The 17,337-nt window shown below is 43.1% G+C and overlaps 1 protein-coding gene across 1 annotated transcript in view; it reads left to right on the top strand.

Annotated features, from left to right (window-relative positions):
* Positions 1 to 17,337, top strand: part of LOC147102210 (sodium- and chloride-dependent GABA transporter 1) — a 113,384-nt gene that overhangs the window by 12,843 nt on the left and 83,204 nt on the right. The window contains exons 2-3 of the mRNA XM_085964512.1: positions 16,175 to 16,309; positions 16,646 to 16,853. Of these exons, the coding sequence (XP_085820638.1) occupies positions 16,175 to 16,309; positions 16,646 to 16,853 (343 nt within the window). The remainder of the gene's footprint in view (positions 1 to 16,174; positions 16,310 to 16,645; positions 16,854 to 17,337) is intronic.

Genomic DNA, 17,337 nt, shown 5'->3' with positions numbered 1-17,337 from the left:
TAAAGCGTTTAAAGAAGTTCTACTAACCTTTTCTTACCTTTACAACCTTCCTTCCTTCAGGTCTCGGTAATCCCTCATCTCACCGGCACAGAAAGCTGAATGGCTGCGAGTTGTCAAAAATTGCAGCATTCAGCTTTCTGTTCCGGGGAGATCTCTAAATCAGCCTGAGAGGAAGGAATTAACTTAGAGTACAGATTGTCAGTGTTTGACAGCTTCAAACAGCTGTGAAACGCTGATATTTCATCTGTCAAAAGGTCTTGACAGATGAAATATCAATCTGTGACGTCACCTGTTGCCAGGTGGCCCTTAATTGGCCTGCTGAGCCCGCTGGGCGGGCTCAACAAGGTCAATCAAGTCAAAATCGCGTGGGTTGGCTAGAACTCGATGGAGGCAGGACTACAACCCCAAATGTTGTAGTCCCGCCTCCTACCCGACTCCTCAATGAAAATCCAGCCCATCTTCTCTGCATCTACCCTGTCGAGCCCCCTCAGTATCTTGTATGTTTCGATAAGATCGCCTCTCATTCTTCTAAATTCCAATGAGTATAGGCCCAGCCTGCTCAACCTTTCTTCATAAGTCAAACCCCTCATCTCTGGAATTAACCTAGTGAATCGTCTCTGAACTGCCTCCAATGCAAGTATATCCTTCCTTAAATAAGGTGACCAAAACTGTACGCAGTACTCAAGGTGTGGTCTCACCAATACCTTGTCCAGTTGTAACAGGACTTCCCTGCTTTTATACTCCAACCCCCTTGAAATAAAGACCAACATTCCATTTCCCTTTTTGATTACTTGCTGTACCTGCATGCTAACTTTTTGTGTTTCATGCACAAGGACCCCCAGGTCCCTCTGAACTGTAGCATTTTGTAATCTCCATTTAAATAATAGTTTGCTTTTATATTTTTCCTGCCAAAGTGGATAACCTCGCACTTTCCCACATTATACTTCATCTGCCAAATGTTTGCCCACTCACCTAGCCTGTCTATATCCCTTTGCAGATTCTTTGAGTCCTCTGCACAACTTGCTTTCTCACCCATCTTTGTATCATCTGCAAACTTGGCTACATTACACTTGATCCCTTCATCCAAGTCATTAATGTAGATTGTAAATAGTTGGGGCCCCAGCACCGATCCTTGTGGCACCCCACTAGTTACCGTTTGCCAAACAGAAAATTACCCATTTATCCCGACTCTTTGCTTTCTGTTAGTTAGCCAATTCTCTATCCATGCTAATATATTATCCCCAACTCCGTGAGCTCTTATCTTATGCAGTAACCTTTTATGTGGCACCTTTTCGAATGCCTTCTGGAAATCCAAATACATCACATCCACTGGCTCACCCTTGTCCACCCTGCTTGTTACATCCTCAAAGAACTTCAGCAAATTTGTAAAACATGATTTCCGTTTCCTAAAACCATGCTGACTCTGTTTGACTGCAGTATGTTTTTCTAAATGCCCTGCTACTGCTTCCTTAATGAAAGACTCCAGCATTTTCCCAACGACAGATGTTAGGCTAACTGGTCTATAGTTTCCTGCTTTCTGTCTCCCTCCTTTCTTAAATAGGGGTGTTACATTAGCGGTTTTCCAATCCGCTGGGACCTCTCCAGAGTCCAGCGGATTTTGGTATATTGTAACCAATGCATCCACTATCTCTGCAGCCACTTCTTTTAAGACCCTGGGATGCAGGCCATCTGGTCCAGGGGACTTGTCGTCTTTTAATCCCATTATTTTACCAAGTACTATTTCCTTAGTGATAGTGATTGTCTTTAGTTCCCCACTCTCTGTGGCCCCTTGATTATCCATTATTGGAATGTTGTCAGTGTCTTCTACCGTGAAGACAGATGCAAAATATTTGTTCAGAGTCTCTGCCATTTCCCCGTTCCCCATTATTAATTCCCCAATCTCATCCTCTAAGGAACCAATGTTTACTTTAGCTACCCTCTTCCTTTTTATATACCTGTAGAAGCTCTTACTATCTGTTTTAATGTTTCTTGCCAGCTTACTCTCATAATTCATCTTCTCTCTCTTTTTATTTTGTTTTAGTCATCCTTTGCTGGTTTTAAAAATTTCCCAATCCTCTGGTCTCCCACCAATCTTGGCAACATTGTATGCCTTTGTTTTCAATTTGATACCATCCTTTACTTCCTTAGTTGGCCACAGATGGTGTTCCCTTCTCTTAAAATCTTTCTTTCTCACTGGAATATATTTTTGTTGAGTGTTATGAAATATCTCCTTAAATGTCCGCCACTGCATTTCAACTTTCTTACCCTTTAATTTGTTTTTCCAGTCCACTTTAGCCAGTTCTGCCCTCATGCCATTATAATTGCCTTTGTTTAAAATTGGGACACTAGTTTGGGATACAACTTTCTCACCCTCCAACTGAACTTGAAATTCAACCATGCTATGATCACTCTTTCCTAGAGGATCTTTTACTATGAGATCATTTATTAATTCTGTCTCATTACATAGTACCAGATCCAAGATAGCCTGCTCCCTGGTTGGTTCCATTACATAGTGTTATAGGAAAACATCCCGGATGCACTCTATGAACTCCTCCTCCAGGCTACCATGGCCAATATGGAGATTAAAATCACCCATGATTGTTACCATACCTTTTTTACAGGCCTCCATTATTTGTTGATTTATACTCTGCAGTGATGCGCAATCTGCCCATACCCATTGAAAGTAGTGCAGGACTGTAAAAACAAGCTTAAATATTCATGCGGCCTGCTCATTAACATGATTGCAGCGTGAGCTCAGTGCGAAACGCACTGCTGGTTGGCTCAGTGCTCAACAGGGGGACCAATATCATGGGAAGTCTGCTCTCTATTTAAAGGTTGCCTGCACTTCTTAAAAAGGAGGTGCTTTGTGAGAGCAGTATCTCATTCTGACTGGAGCTGGAGGCTAGCAATGTCTCAACAGGGCAGAGAAAGGGCACCGCAGTTCTCCGACACAGCAGTGGAGGTCTTGGTGCAGGGGGTCTATAGGAGGAGACAGGTTCTCTACTCGCAGGGGGTCAGGCAGCCTTCCTGACACACTGTTCGAAGGCAGTGAAAGGAGATCACTGAAGCGGTCAGCGCCACCAGTCTTTCCCCCAGGACATGGATCCAGTGCCGGAAGAAGTTTAATGACCTCACACGAGTGGTCAAGGTGAGTGAATGCATCTTAAGGGATATCTCGAGGCGGCTGGGGAGGAATTTGGAAAGGGCAGGGGTAAATCCCATTGTCGTGGTCCATGTTGGAACAAACTACATAGTTAGGAACAGGGAGGAGGTCCTGCTAAGGGAATATCAGGAGTTAGGAACTAAATTAAAAAGCAGGACCTCAAGGGTAATAATCTCTGGATTATTGCCCGAGCCACGTGCAAATCGGCAAAGAGACAGATAGATCAGGAGAGTTAACACGTGGCTAAAGGGCTGGTGTGTGAATGAGGGGTTCCTTTTCATGGGACACTGGCATCAGTACTGGGACAGGAAAGAGCTGTACCAACGGGATGGGCTCCACCTGAACCAGAATGGGACCAGTATCCTAGCAGAAAGGGTAAATAGGGAGGTGGCAAAGGCTTTAAACTAGTAAGATGGGGTGAGGGATCTACAAGAAATGAAACAAGCTTAAATATCAATGAAACGGCAAAGGAGAGCATGGGACAAACTAAACTAAAGGAGCCTGGGAATAAACAGTTACAGAACAGGACTGTAAGAAGATGGTTAAAAAATGAAGTGAGAGGAATGGCTATTAAAAATGAGTTAAAATGTCTGTACAGCAATGCATACAGTGTCCGTAATAAAATTGGGCAACTGGAGGCAATAATACGTTGAAAGGAATCCGATATGGTCAGGATTACTGTGATATGGCTTCAGAAAAATCAGGACTGGGAATTAATCATTGCAGGGTATAACATATTTAGAAAACATACAGAGGGAAAAAGGGGAGGTGGAGTAGCTGTACTCATTGTTCCTCCTAACGTGCATGGCCAGGCAGCCACGCACCAATCGGGAGGTCCCGTGCAGGCTGCTCACCAGCTGCTGCCGCTGGAAAAGATACCACTGCAAATTTAAAGGGACCACGCACCCAAAAAAATTAGAGGGAGCGTTGGCTGTACTTATTAGAGATAACATAATGGCAGTAGAAAAAAACAACGCAGCCATCAGTAAGACAGAAATAGAATCCGTTTGGATAGAGATAAAATATTTATTTTAAAGGATCAATCGCACTAATAGGGCTAGTCTACAGACCACCTAATAGTGGAAGGGAGGTGGAGGAAGAAATATGCAAACAAATTAAGGAACTGAGTAAAAAACATAGAATAATAATTATGGGAGATTTCAATTACCCCAAAATTAATTGGCCTGAAGAGGTAGGTAAAGGGGATAAGGGAATAGAGTTCCGACAGTGTACATTACAGGACTCCTTTCTAACCCAGTATGTAAGAAGCCCAACAAAGGAGAATTCGCTACTGGATCTAGTAATGGGGAATGAACTAGAGCAGATAAGAGAAAGAAAAGTAGGGGAACATCTAGGCAATGTTGACCACAATATAATATGGCTTAGGACAATAATTGAGAAGGACATAAGCATAACAAAGACCAGGGTAATAGATTAGAGAAAAGCTGATTTTGAGTGGCTGAGAATAAAACTTGGGAAAATAAAATGGACGACGTTATTGGCAAACAATGATGTAGAACAGCAATGAGCAACATTTAAAACAGCATTCAATGGAGTCCAGGAAAAATATATTCCACTAAAAACAAGAACAAACTAAACACTAATATGAGACACCATGGATGAATAAAGTCGTAAGGGGAAAATTGAGGGTAAAGAAAGAGACATACACTCAGTACAGGAACAGCAGGGGAGAGCATGACAAGGAAGAATATAAAGAGATGAGGAGAACCCCAAAAAATTAGGAAGGCAAAGAGGAACTATGAAATTAAATTATCAAGGAACATAAAACAAATATTTAAATATTCTACAGGCACAGGAATAAAAAAAAAGGAAAGTCGGGAAGGGAATAGAGCCACTAAGGGACAGTCAGGTATTTACCAGGGAGACATGAGATCAGAAGATGAGATTAGAAATGATATAACTGCATTTAAAATAAAAAGAGGAGAAATATTAAGTAAACTAATCAAACTCAAAGAGGATAAAACCCCTGGTCAGGACAGATTGCATCCTTGCATTTTAGAAGAATCTAGGGAAGAGATAGCAGAGAGACTGTTACGCATATTTAATAATTCATTCAAAAAAGGTGTAGTGCCAGAGGATTGGTGGATAGCTAACATTATACCTATATTTAGATAGAACATTTCCAGGGAACTATAGACCAGTCAGCTTAACATCGGTAGTGGGGAAAATAATGGAATACCTACTAAAGAAGAAAATAGAAAAACATCGAGAAACCAAAAATATAATAATGAACAGTCAACATGGATTTCAAAATGAAAAGTTTTGCTTGACCAACCACATTGAATTCTTTGAATAGGTAACAGCGAGTAGACAAGGTGCTGGGACCACTGTTGATCACAATTTATATTAATGATTTAAACTTTGGAATCAAAAGCACAATTTATAAATTTGCGGATGACACCAAATTGGAAGGGATAGTCAACACGGTGGAGGACTGCAGAAGACTTTAATAAACTTGGGCATATAATTGGCAAATTAATTTCAATGTAGATAAGTGTGAGGCATTACATTTTGGTAAGAAAAATAAGGAGTTCACATATTGGAAAATAAGAATCTAAATGGGGTAGAGGAGTAAAGGGTTCTGGGAGTACAAATATGCAAACCACAAAGTTACAACACAGGTTAACAAGGCCATAACAAAAGCAAACCAAGCACTAGGGTTTATTTCTAGAAGGATAGAATTGAAAAGTAGAGAAGTTATGCTAAACTTGTATTGAACCTTGCTTAGACCACACTTGCAGTACTGTGTACAGTTCTGGTTGCCATATTATAAAAAGGATATAGAGTCACTGGAGAGGGTGCAAAAAAATTATACGGATGATACCAGAACTGCCAAGTTATACCCATCAGGAAAGGATGAACAGCCTGGGTGACGTAAGAAAACTACTAGGCACTTGGTCTAAGCGTTAAACAAAGCTTTAATCAACTGTTTTACAACATGGAGGTCTAGTTGTGTCCTTCACTAGTTCCTGTTAAGAATGTCCTGCGCAAGCTGGGCCCATGCCCGAGTATTTATACTCTCCCTGGACAGCGCCACCCATAGGCTGCTCAGTATTATTTCATAAGTCTTTCTTTCATGAATGACTGATTCATGTCACTGGGTCTCTTCTCTTGAAATGAGAAGGCTGAGGGGTGACCTAATAGAGATCTTTAAAATTATGAAAGGTTTTGATAGAGTAGACACAGACAGAAGTGTTTCCACTTGTGGGGAAGAATAAAACTAGAAGCCATCAATATAAGATAGTCACCAAGAAATCAAATAGGGATTTCCGAAGAAACTTCTTTACCCAGAGAGTGGTGAGAATGTGGAACTCGCTACCACAGGGAGTAGTTGAGGCGAATAGTATAGATGCATTTAAGGGGAAGCTAGATAAGCATATGAGGGAGAAGAGAATAGAGGGTTATGCTGATAGAGTTAGATGAGGAAGGATGGGAGGAGGCTCGAGTGGAGCATAAACACCTGCATGGACTGGTTGGGTCGAATGGCCTGTTTCTGTGCCGTATGTTCTATGTAAAAACAATGGCCTTTCACTTCTGGGGTCTGGATTGAAATCCAGCCCAAACTGTTGGGATGAATATCTTATCTATCTACTGGCTATAAGGATCTTATTTAAAATGAATGAGTTTGGGCTGGCTCAATCAAATGCCACTCAAATAGGCCTGAGGAGGTTTGGTGTGTGAAATGGAAAATATGTGAAGATGTACTTTTCTGAGGTTGGGGTTGAAACATGTTGAAAGAAAATACAAGGAGAGTTGTGTAGTTCTTGCATATTTTCTTAAAACGACATTTATAAGAGGGTACTATTACAGCTTAGTTGTGCATATTTATACAGTCGGTTTACATGCTTCACGATCATAAGTGAAGAATAGTCAGGGATTGCTTTTCGATTCAGTCATCTTTATTGTACAGCTGGAAACAGGTCATAAACTTCAGGTCATCCAAAACTCTGCCGCCTGTGTGCTAACTCGCACAAAGTCCCACTCACCCATCTCCCCTGTGCTTGCTGACGTACACTGGCTCCCAGTTAAGCAACGCCTCGATTTAAAAATTCTCATCCTTGTTTTCAAATCCCTCCATGTCCTCGCCCCTCCTTATCTCTGTAATCTCCTCCAGCCCTATAAGACCTCTGCGCTCCGTCTTTTGAACATCCCCGATTTTAAATACGCCACCATTGGTGGTCGTGCCTTCAGCTGCCTAGCTCCTAAGCTCTGGAATTCCCTCCCTAAACCTCTCCGCCTCTCCACTTCTCTTTCCTCCTTTAAGACGCTCCTTAAAAACTATCTCTCATAGAAACATAGAAGATAGGAGCAGGAGTAGGCCCCTCGAGCCTGCTCTGCCATTCAATGAGATCATGGCTGATTATCCAAATTCAGTACCCTGTCCCTGCTTTCTCCCCATACCCCTTAATCCCTTTAGCCTCAAGAAATATATCCAACTCCTTCTTGAATATATTTAATGAATTGGCCTCCACTGCCTTCTGTGGTAGAGAATTCCACAGGTTCACCACTCTCTGGGTGAAGAAATTCCTCCTCATCTCAGTCCTAAATGGCTTACCCCTTATCCTTAGACTGTGACCCCTGGTTCTGGACTCCCCCTCCATCGGGAACATCCTTCCTGCATCTAGTCTGTCTAGTCCTGTTAGAATTTTATAAGTTTCGATGAGATCCCCTCTCATTCTTCTAAACTCCAGCGAGTACAAGCCCAATCGACCCAGTCTCTCCTCATACGTCATTCCTGCCATCCCAGGTATCAGTCTGGTGAATCTTCGCTGCACTCCTTCCATGGCAAGCACATTCTTCCTCAGATAAGGCGACCAAAACTGCACACAATACTCCAGATGTGGTCTCACCAAGGCCCTGTACAACTGCAGCAAGACATCCTTGTTCCTGTACTCAAACCCTCTCGCTACGAAGGCCAACATACCATTTGCCTTCTTAACCGCCTGCTGCACCTGCATGCTTACTTTCAGCGACTGGTGCACAAGGATGCCCAGGTCTCGTTGCACTTCCCCTTCTCCCAATCTATTGCCATTCAGATAATAATCTGCCTTCCTGTTTTTGCCACCAAAGTGGATAACCTCACATTTATCTACATTATTTTGCATCTGCCATGCTTCTGCCCAATCACCCAACCTGTCCAAGTCATACTGGAGTTTCTCGGCATCCTCCTTACAGCACACATGCCCACCCAGCTTTGTGTCGTCTGCAAACTTGGAGATATTACATCTAGTTCCCTCGTCCAGATCATTAATATATATTGTGAACAGCTGGGGTCCAAGGACCGATCCCTGCGGTACCCCACTAGTCACTGCCTGCCACTCGGAAAAGGACCCATTTATTCCAACTCTTTGCTTTCTGTCTGCCAACCAGTTCTCTATCCAAGTCAATACCTTGCCCCCAATCCCATGTGCCTTAACTTTACACGCTAATCTCTTATGCGGGACCTTATCGAAAGCCTTCTGAAAGTCCAAATACACCACATCCACTGGTTCTCCCTTATCTATTTTACCAGTTACATCCTCAAAAAATTCCAGTAGATTAGTCGAGCACAACATACCTTTTGTAAATCCTCTCTGACAAAGCTTTTGGTCATCTGCCCTAATTTTTCCTAATGTGGCTCGGTGTCAATTTTTTTTTTTCATAACAGTCCTGTGAAGCACCTTGGGACGGTTTATTACATTAAAGGCACTATATAAATATAAGATGATGTTGTTATAATGTGTTCCTGTAGCCCATCTGCAATCAGCCAACTTTTCCCTTTGCAGGATGCGTCGTGAGCTAGGCGGAGCAGTTTGTTGTGTGGGCCTCCTCGAAGGGGATTTAAACTGCTTGGTATTTTCCCAGCCCTAGATAGAGGCATATTATTTGCTCTGAGTGGCCTATGTCCTACGGGTGTTTAACCCAATGTGACAGAGTTGGGAGTTGGCTCTTCTCACCGCTGTCGGAGCTACGCTAGTCTGAATACCTCAGGCAGTCTTTCTACCTCTGGAGACAGGCCTAGCAAATAAGACAGTGAGTCACAGATTATCCCATTGCTGGTTATAGCCTTCATGGTATTCCAGATCACAGCCCAGAATGGTTGGATATGGAAGTAGGACCAGAATGTGTGTTATAACTTTCCCATTTAGCCACTTTCTGTCCAGCAATTGTCTGACAATGAGGGATGAAATCTGTGCGGTGTGGTATGCTCTGTGTAGAAGTTTGACTTGACCCTCACACATTTTACTGCAAGCGATAATTGTGATCATTTATTTCCAAATTTTTGTCCACTCTTTTATTATTTTGTGAGGTCATATTCCCTTTATGATCTTTTTGCTGTGGAGGTGAGTGCAATGTATAATGCAGTGAAATATTTATAGACATCTGCGGCGATGAAGATGTGTTCTTCTAGGAAGTCTTGGGAGGTAGCTCTTACTGGAGTTTGCAGAGGTGTTAATTGTTGGATGGACATGTTCTTCCCCTGGTGACGCCTTTCTCATGCCAGGTTTGGAATCTAAGCATGGAAAGTGCACTTACAGATCTTTGCTGCACAAGATGTGGCAGAGGGCTGGCCGAATTCATGGGATCTTCTACAGAGAACAGGTCCTGTTCCAGTGCTCCTGCACTCCTTCTGGTCTCTTGTCAGGTTGTATTTGTTTTTTTGGTCAGCCAGGCATCTGACACATGTGGAAACCCATCACTATGTTTGAGCATCCAAGTTAGCCTATTGAAAGATCTATACCTACTTGTAGGGTTTTCGATAGTCTGATATGAAGTACACACCTTCTCCCCATAGTTACAGAACCCAGACAGTCACAGTACAGGTTGGCAGAGCCAAGGCTTAGGAATCCCCAACTATTCAAAGGGACAATGCTATTGCTTAATGAGCTAAAACCATGCAGCTTATCAGCGTTACTTCCTGCTGCCAGGCCTATCTTTCAGTTTTATCTGGAGCTGAGTGTGATGAATCCAGGTTACCCATCCAGTACCCATTAATGAGCCAGGCTGGCTGGTCCCTAGAGTATTGTGAAGCTACCTGGTTTATGTATCATATTATCAAGTCTGCCACGACTTGGTTTTAAGCTTCCATCTCCAGGCATTTAACCTTGGAATCACCACAACCTCAAAAAAACCTGACATACCTCCTTTTCCCCAAGGCGGATGGTCTCTAGATGGCTATTAGACAACTGATGGGAGTTTGAATCCTTGCTAGGGAGGCAGCAAGTATAGAAGTTCTCTACAAGCAGCATAGTGAGGCGCATAACTCACCATAAGATGTATGAGTAATTCATCCTGACTTCCTCCTGAACACAGCATGGACACGCGCCACATCTCATTGAGCAGTGGTTACACCAGTCAGAGTTGTGCAGCTTCAGCAGCAGCTGCCTGGCTCGCTATGATCCACATATTACGCACTGAGCCCTAGATATGTGAGCTCATGTTCTCCAGGCAACACCTCCCAACATTTGTCATCACAAGTAGCAGATTTTCTTCATCAGCTATACAATGGCAGCTACTTTCAGTGCGGTGGGAGGACCCCTGGGCCTTCCTGCATTTTCTCTAACCTTGATTAGAATTGCTGCTTTGGCCTGAACCCCCCCCACAAATCTACTGAAAGAATGATTTCTGAGCCACTCTTCCCTGTCACAAGCTGCCCTCCCCTTTGTTGCATACACAGATTTATTTAGTAAATGTGGTATGTCAGTGGAACACATTTATTTCTTTATTTATCTACCTCCGGTAGATAAGGAAAATGCTCTTTATTTTCCAGGAACAAATGAAAAAAAAAAGCACTTCACGGTCTCTGAACATATCTCTCACAAACTGCTTTCCAAATCCTTTCAGGGGACATGTGCACCCCACCCCCACACTGTCCCTTGCTGCATGTAACCACCTTCTTGATAAAACAAATGTATATAATGTCAGACTTACTCCTTAATCAATATGAGCCAGGAATCGTTCGACAACATAAAATGCTAGCTGCTTTCTCCCAGTCCAGAAAACTAGGAAGTGTTTGTTGAGTAATCCTATAGATTGAAAGAGAAATAATATATTACATAATAATATAGTACATGGAGGTTAGGTGCCACTAAGCGAGAGAGAGAGAGAATGACAGATACTCAGGAATGATTACAATGAAATACAAAGCAATTGAATGGTTCGGATATGTTTGACCAGTTTACAATTCATTGGAACCGCAGAATTAATTACAGCTTTCTCGTCACTCTGTTGTATCTGTTTATATATATATTATAAAGAACATATGGGAATTTGTTGAGACAGTTTTGTTTTGGTTTTAGTCCTTTTTATTTGCCAATGGCTCATGTCAGTGTGGACATTGACAGCCCGAACATTCCATGCAGTTAATTGCCAGTGGCATCTGCAGTGAGGGATTAATGATTGTGATGTAGTAACCACATAGTTACTGCGTGATAAACAATGGTTGACAACCAGAAAACAACACTATCAGTGTACATTAGAAATTAATCCACTCCAGTAAATGCAAACTATAGGCAAATAAGCAGATTCAATATATTAGCTTGGTGTTGTCCTTTGAGGAGAGATTGAGTAGTTTGAGCCTATACTCTCTGGAGTTTAGAAGAATGAGGTGTGATCTCATTAAAACAGAAGATTCTGAGGGGGATTGACAGGGTAGATGCTGAGAGGTTGGTTCCCCCAGCTGGAGAGTCCAGAACTAAGGGGCACAGTCTCAGGATAAGGGGTCGGCCATTTAAGACTGAGATGAGGAGGAATATCTTCACTCAGAAGGTTGTGAATCTTTGGAATTCTCTACCCCAAAGGGCTGGTGATGCTGAATCATTGAGTATATTCAAGGCGAAGATAGATTTTTGGACTCTAGGGGAATCAAGGGATATGGAGATCGGGCGGGAAAATGGAGTTGAGGTCGAAGATCAGTCATGATCTTATTGAATGACGGAGCAGGTTCATGGGGTCATATGGCCTACTCCTGCTCCTAATTCTTATGTGCTTGGGTTATCAAATTATTCTTGAAAGTGCCACATTTGGATTGGTTCAGCTAACAATTCATGAGGCTAAGATCAATAAAGGTATGGGTGCTCTTCACATTACATACTTTTATAGAGTGCATTTTCAGGCATTTGATTGTCATTCCAAAATGGTTGGGAGTAGCTTAAAGGGGAGCACTACTGAGGGTGAACATTGGTCTAGAAAGTGCCTCCGGAGTACGCCTCCGACCCGTGAAAAAATTGCGAAAGTATCTGCTGGGGCGAAGCTGCAAAAACTTGTGGACTCGGGCCTCGAGGCGGAGGGCAGTGTAATGGCCCACGGATCCCAGGGACGCAGGTGGTACGGAAGCATCCCTGGGATCACATGGGCCCGGTCCTCCAATCAATAAGCCGAATTCTATTTCAATCATTTACTAAGGGAATCCCCTAACGAGATGCAATGGAATCCTGAAATGTAATAATTATACAATTAACAGAATTGGAATTTTATTCATAATTACCTTCATTCCACCAACCTCACTAAAAATTTAATTTTTCGATAATTTTATACATCATTAACACTGTAATCCGGGCCAATATTTGCAGAAACTCATTTAATACAATGTATGTGCATAATTTAGGATATGAAAATGTTTAATTAATACCTTAGAAATCCCCTACCCTGATGTAAACAGGCCCTGCACCTGCTTGCATCAATGGCAAGACCCCAGTGCACAATCGCTGGCCAGTCGCTGGGCAAATAGCCCAACTCTGCGCCAGTGATTGCTTTTCAGTGGCCCCCGCGGATGGCCTGTCAACATGTACGTTGGCAGTCCGCAAGTTCCAGATTTTGCGCATGTGGAAATCCCAAACCTGTGGGGGAATATGACGGCGTACTCTGAAAGTAAGCAGCCATACACACCACAATTTCAGGGCTGTTATTTTCAGTGCACTCACATATAGCTTGTTAAAACAAGTTATTTATTCTCTGGTGCATTAGGAAAAATGACAGCTTTTATTAGACACCAGTAGCTGACTAGAGGCCCACTGTGTTGGGCTCCCCAGCCATAAGGTAGCACCTCTCCTTACCATCAGCAAATAGCTCTCATTGTTTTGTTAGCAACACGGCTAATCATGGTATTGAATGTATCTCAGTGGCACCGGAGTACAAGTTAAAACAAGTTATTGTAGCCTTGCATAGATCTGCATACTTTCTAGTCTTAGGTTTTGAATGTGAAGCTGTAGGCTGATGTGGAGGTCAGGACTGGGAAAATGATCCACGTTTCCACAATGAGAAGCGGTGGTATCATCACAGATGCTTTTGTACTTGGTTGATAAATTTGTGTATTAAACCAAGTGAGAAAATGCAATGTTAAACACATTAGAGCAGGTAACATGAATCGTGTGCCCAGTGAAGGAGTTTCCATTAGCAGGGGTGGAAACCAACAAAGGTCTAGACGTGGTTATTGACCAGTTACCGAAAGTATCCAGTCAATGTGAAGCTATAATTCAAGAGGCTAATCTGGTAATGGATGTATCACAATGGCATCTGAGCGCAAGTTGTTGCAAGCTTTTATCGATCATTGGTTGGTCCGTGTTTACAATACTGCGCAAAGATTTGGCTGTCCTTCCTTCAAAAGTAAATCGATGTATTGGAGAGGGTTGTGAGAAGAACAATAAGGAAGTAATTTTGACTTTGTGTGATAGTGTAAAATGGGAGACTTCAATAGAAATTTTTAAAAAGCAGGAGAGATATAAAACAGGCTGCCGATTCGTTATCACCCATTTTACACTATCATCCAGTCAAAACTACCCCCTTAATTGTTTAACTGGGACTTGAGCTCCAAGTTAATCTTATAACCATCAATCCTGTTTAATTCAGAATTAAATCTGTTGTGATTATATAAAAATGAAAAGTTGATATATTCCATTTTTTTTAATGCTGACAGGAATATATCAAGGAGATATTTAAACCTGGATGTGAGCAGAGAACTAGTGTACATGATTGTAAAATTGACAAGCCTCAAGCAAGGCTTAGAAGGTTATTTTTCCCAGAGCCGTATATATGTAGAATAAACTCCTTGCTTAAGCACTTAGGCCTAGAAATTCAGTAAGGCGCTGCAAGCTTTGCGCCCAGTTTCCGCCTAAAGAGGGCTTCTGCGCCAGTATAGGAGGTTGCGCTGATATTGAGATCGGCGGTAATGGTGGCGGTAGCCGGTAGCGCTGCGCCGGCACCGATGACGTCATCGGTGTGCGCAGTGCCCCGTTTCCGCCCCGATGCCGGCCCGACGCCCATATTCAGTTGCCGCCGCCTCCGCCGTGGCGGCCGCTACTAACATCCGGAGACCAGGGCCTTACTGCAGCCTTAGTGGGGCGCATAAAGGTGGAGGTGCGGCCGGCCGCTTTTTCGGCGGCCGCCTGCCCGCACCTCCTTCCCCGGCCTCCTCCACCCCCCCGCCCCGCGGCATTGCCGGCTGCTTTCCGCGAGCCCGGCACTTCTCCGTGGTGCCGGGCTCATTTGCCGGCACAATCCAGCGGCGATCTCCCCGTTGCAGGCACCTCCACCTTAAGAGAAGGAGGAGGCCTGCAGTACCGCAGCCTGCCGCACCGCATCGGGTGGCGCAGCGGCACTTAGAGCGCTGATATTCAGTTTCAGCGCCCCAAGCGGGGGCGGGCACACCCTGGAATAGCGCCCGCTTCCGACTTGGGGCGCAAAAAGTGAATATTTGACGGTCGCACATGGCTCCGCGCCCAGCGCTAACTTTTGGCCGTTAGCCAGCCGGCGGGGCCATAGTGAATTTCTAGGCCTTAATGTTTTATCCAAATGAAATAGTTCCCAGCAAAGGCACTAGTAATTTAAATATAGATGTGGTTTTTCCTTTCGGTAGCATTCCAACACATGTCTCTTCTGCCTATACAGTAGTACCATACATTGGTGATGCTTTTTTGATTGATTAAAGAAAGTTTAGCACTTTTCAACATAACTGGATGAATATCTGAATAGGAACAGGATTAGGTGTTACAAGGATAAGTTCATACAGAAATTATTGAATGCTGTCTGGGAGGCGGGGGCAATCTTAACCTATCTCGGAAACCCACAGGATCGGTTTTACACCCCATTGACTTCGGTGGAGAGTAAAATCAGGCGGGGTGCAAGAGTAGTATTGCACCCAATCTGGTCAGCTTCCCGATGGGCGGGTTAGGTTAACATTGGCCCCGATGGTGCTGGAAGGCAACGAAGCAAGGATGGATAACATAGGATGCAAAGTTGGACAGATGTTTTGGAGTTTCGCTTCATTTATCTTTGGGATGCAGGAAGACATTTTCGGAACCTTTCCTTAACAGATGAAACAAGTTGGGTGGAGTCCATGATAGTGTGAAAGGAACATGCCTGGTGCATGAAATAACCCTCTCTCATACCTTGCAGTTTTCAGTTCATATAAAGCATTTGATTAAATTTAGTGAGCGGGGAACAATTAACACATTATTTAAGGTATTAATATAATAAACTAAATTTCTATTGCATGAAGGCACCTGTGAGAGTTGAGAGAATCGAGGGATGAAATGGGAAAATGAAATGATGATTTTACAAGATGCTATTTCAGCTTGGCCATAAGTCAGCAAATACCAGTGAGGGAGAGAAGGATTGCTAAAAGGTCATTTGAAATGGATGATCTCACCTGATAGGAAAGATGTGATTTAAAAAAAAGGGGAATTAAAGTTACTAAAATGATCATTTACCATATCACCACATGTGTAATAACTTGCTGCAACCCATTCTCTCTAATTGTAGGGTCTGAGCAGGAGTGGAATGAAGTACCCAGACATAGATAAACCTGAACCGAGGCAAAATATATGAGTGTGAAAAGAGGCTTTACTCAGAAATGTCTGGGGAAGGAAGGCAAGAGTCTAGTTGAGAGGGTGCCAAGATGAAGGGCCACGGCCCATAACTCCTCAATCCACACCACTGCTGCCCCACACCACAAATCACTTGTCTAATTTGCAATTTGAATCATTTTAATCTCATTTATTTCTTCTCTTCTAGGGGCATTTCTGATTCCCTTCTTCATTATGCTTGTGCTGCTTGGAATCCCACTTCTCTACTTGGAAATATCAGTCGGACAGTACCTAAAAGTTGGACCAGTTGAAGCCTTGGCCAAACTCTGTCCACTACTCAAAGGTCAGTGCAATAGATTCACCCACTGACTTGCCAGTCATGCTTCGAAGTGATGCGCCAAAAAAAACAAGGACATTCAAAAATAATCAACTCGACCTGCTATATTATACAACTGGCGCACTTGAGCTGCAGTGGCAACACAGTGTAAGGTTAGGGAACCGAATAAGATTGGGCTGTATCTCCAAAAGTAAAGGTTGGTTTCTATATCTGTCTGACAGTACTCAGTATATCGCATCGTTGTATTTATTCTGTTATCCCTCCAATGTGGCGGATAATGAATTTTCCTCTCTGCAGCATTTTCAGGATCCGCATACACGTCTTCTATTCTTTTTCCTTTAGGTGTTGGTATGGCATCAGTGGCCATTTCCTTTATTATGTGCACATATTACAACCTCATCATCAGCTGGGCCATTTATTATCTCATCAACTCCTTTCAGAACCCACTGCCTTGGCACAGCTGCAACAACAGCTGGAACATACTCGAAACCTGCACAGATAGTATTACCAACAACAACGTCACTGACTCAGCGAGCCAGCAATTCTTTGAGTAAGTCCTCCATGTTTTTGTACGTTAAAGCGGTAAGAAAAATTACACGTGAGGGGCCCGTAAGGAAAAAGCGATAAATATTTGTGTGAAGTACGTCAGCTGCCCTGATTGCGCCGGTAAAAAGACAAGAGGGTCACTTCATGAGGCCCCGCACCACCTCAAGCCCAACAGCCAGAGGTCATAAAAATCAGATGCACAACGTCATTTAAATATTAAAACCCAGAACAAACCTTTCATGTTTAGAGGAGGCTCTACCCACAGCATGAGCTTCACCTGTTTTAAAAACCTCAGCGAATGGGATCCCAGGAACTCGCTGGTGGAGTCTGGCTTTTTAAAGGAAATAGATAGGCCTTTGGAAGAATCTTTTCTTATGTTTCATATGCTCTTTGCAGAATTTTTCTCCATGCATTGGTTGGTTTTGCTGGGTTAACCTCCATTGTTGTATTTTTTATTTCTCTCTACCAAACTTCACAAAGAGGTGAGG

The sequence above is a fragment of the Somniosus microcephalus genome, chromosome 22 (assembly GCF_052327205.1).
Source record: "Somniosus microcephalus isolate GS21.2 chromosome 22, FLI_Smic_1.0, whole genome shotgun sequence".
Taxonomy (NCBI): domain Eukaryota; kingdom Metazoa; phylum Chordata; class Chondrichthyes; order Squaliformes; family Somniosidae; genus Somniosus; species Somniosus microcephalus.
This window is presented reverse-complemented; position numbering and strand designations above follow the sequence as displayed.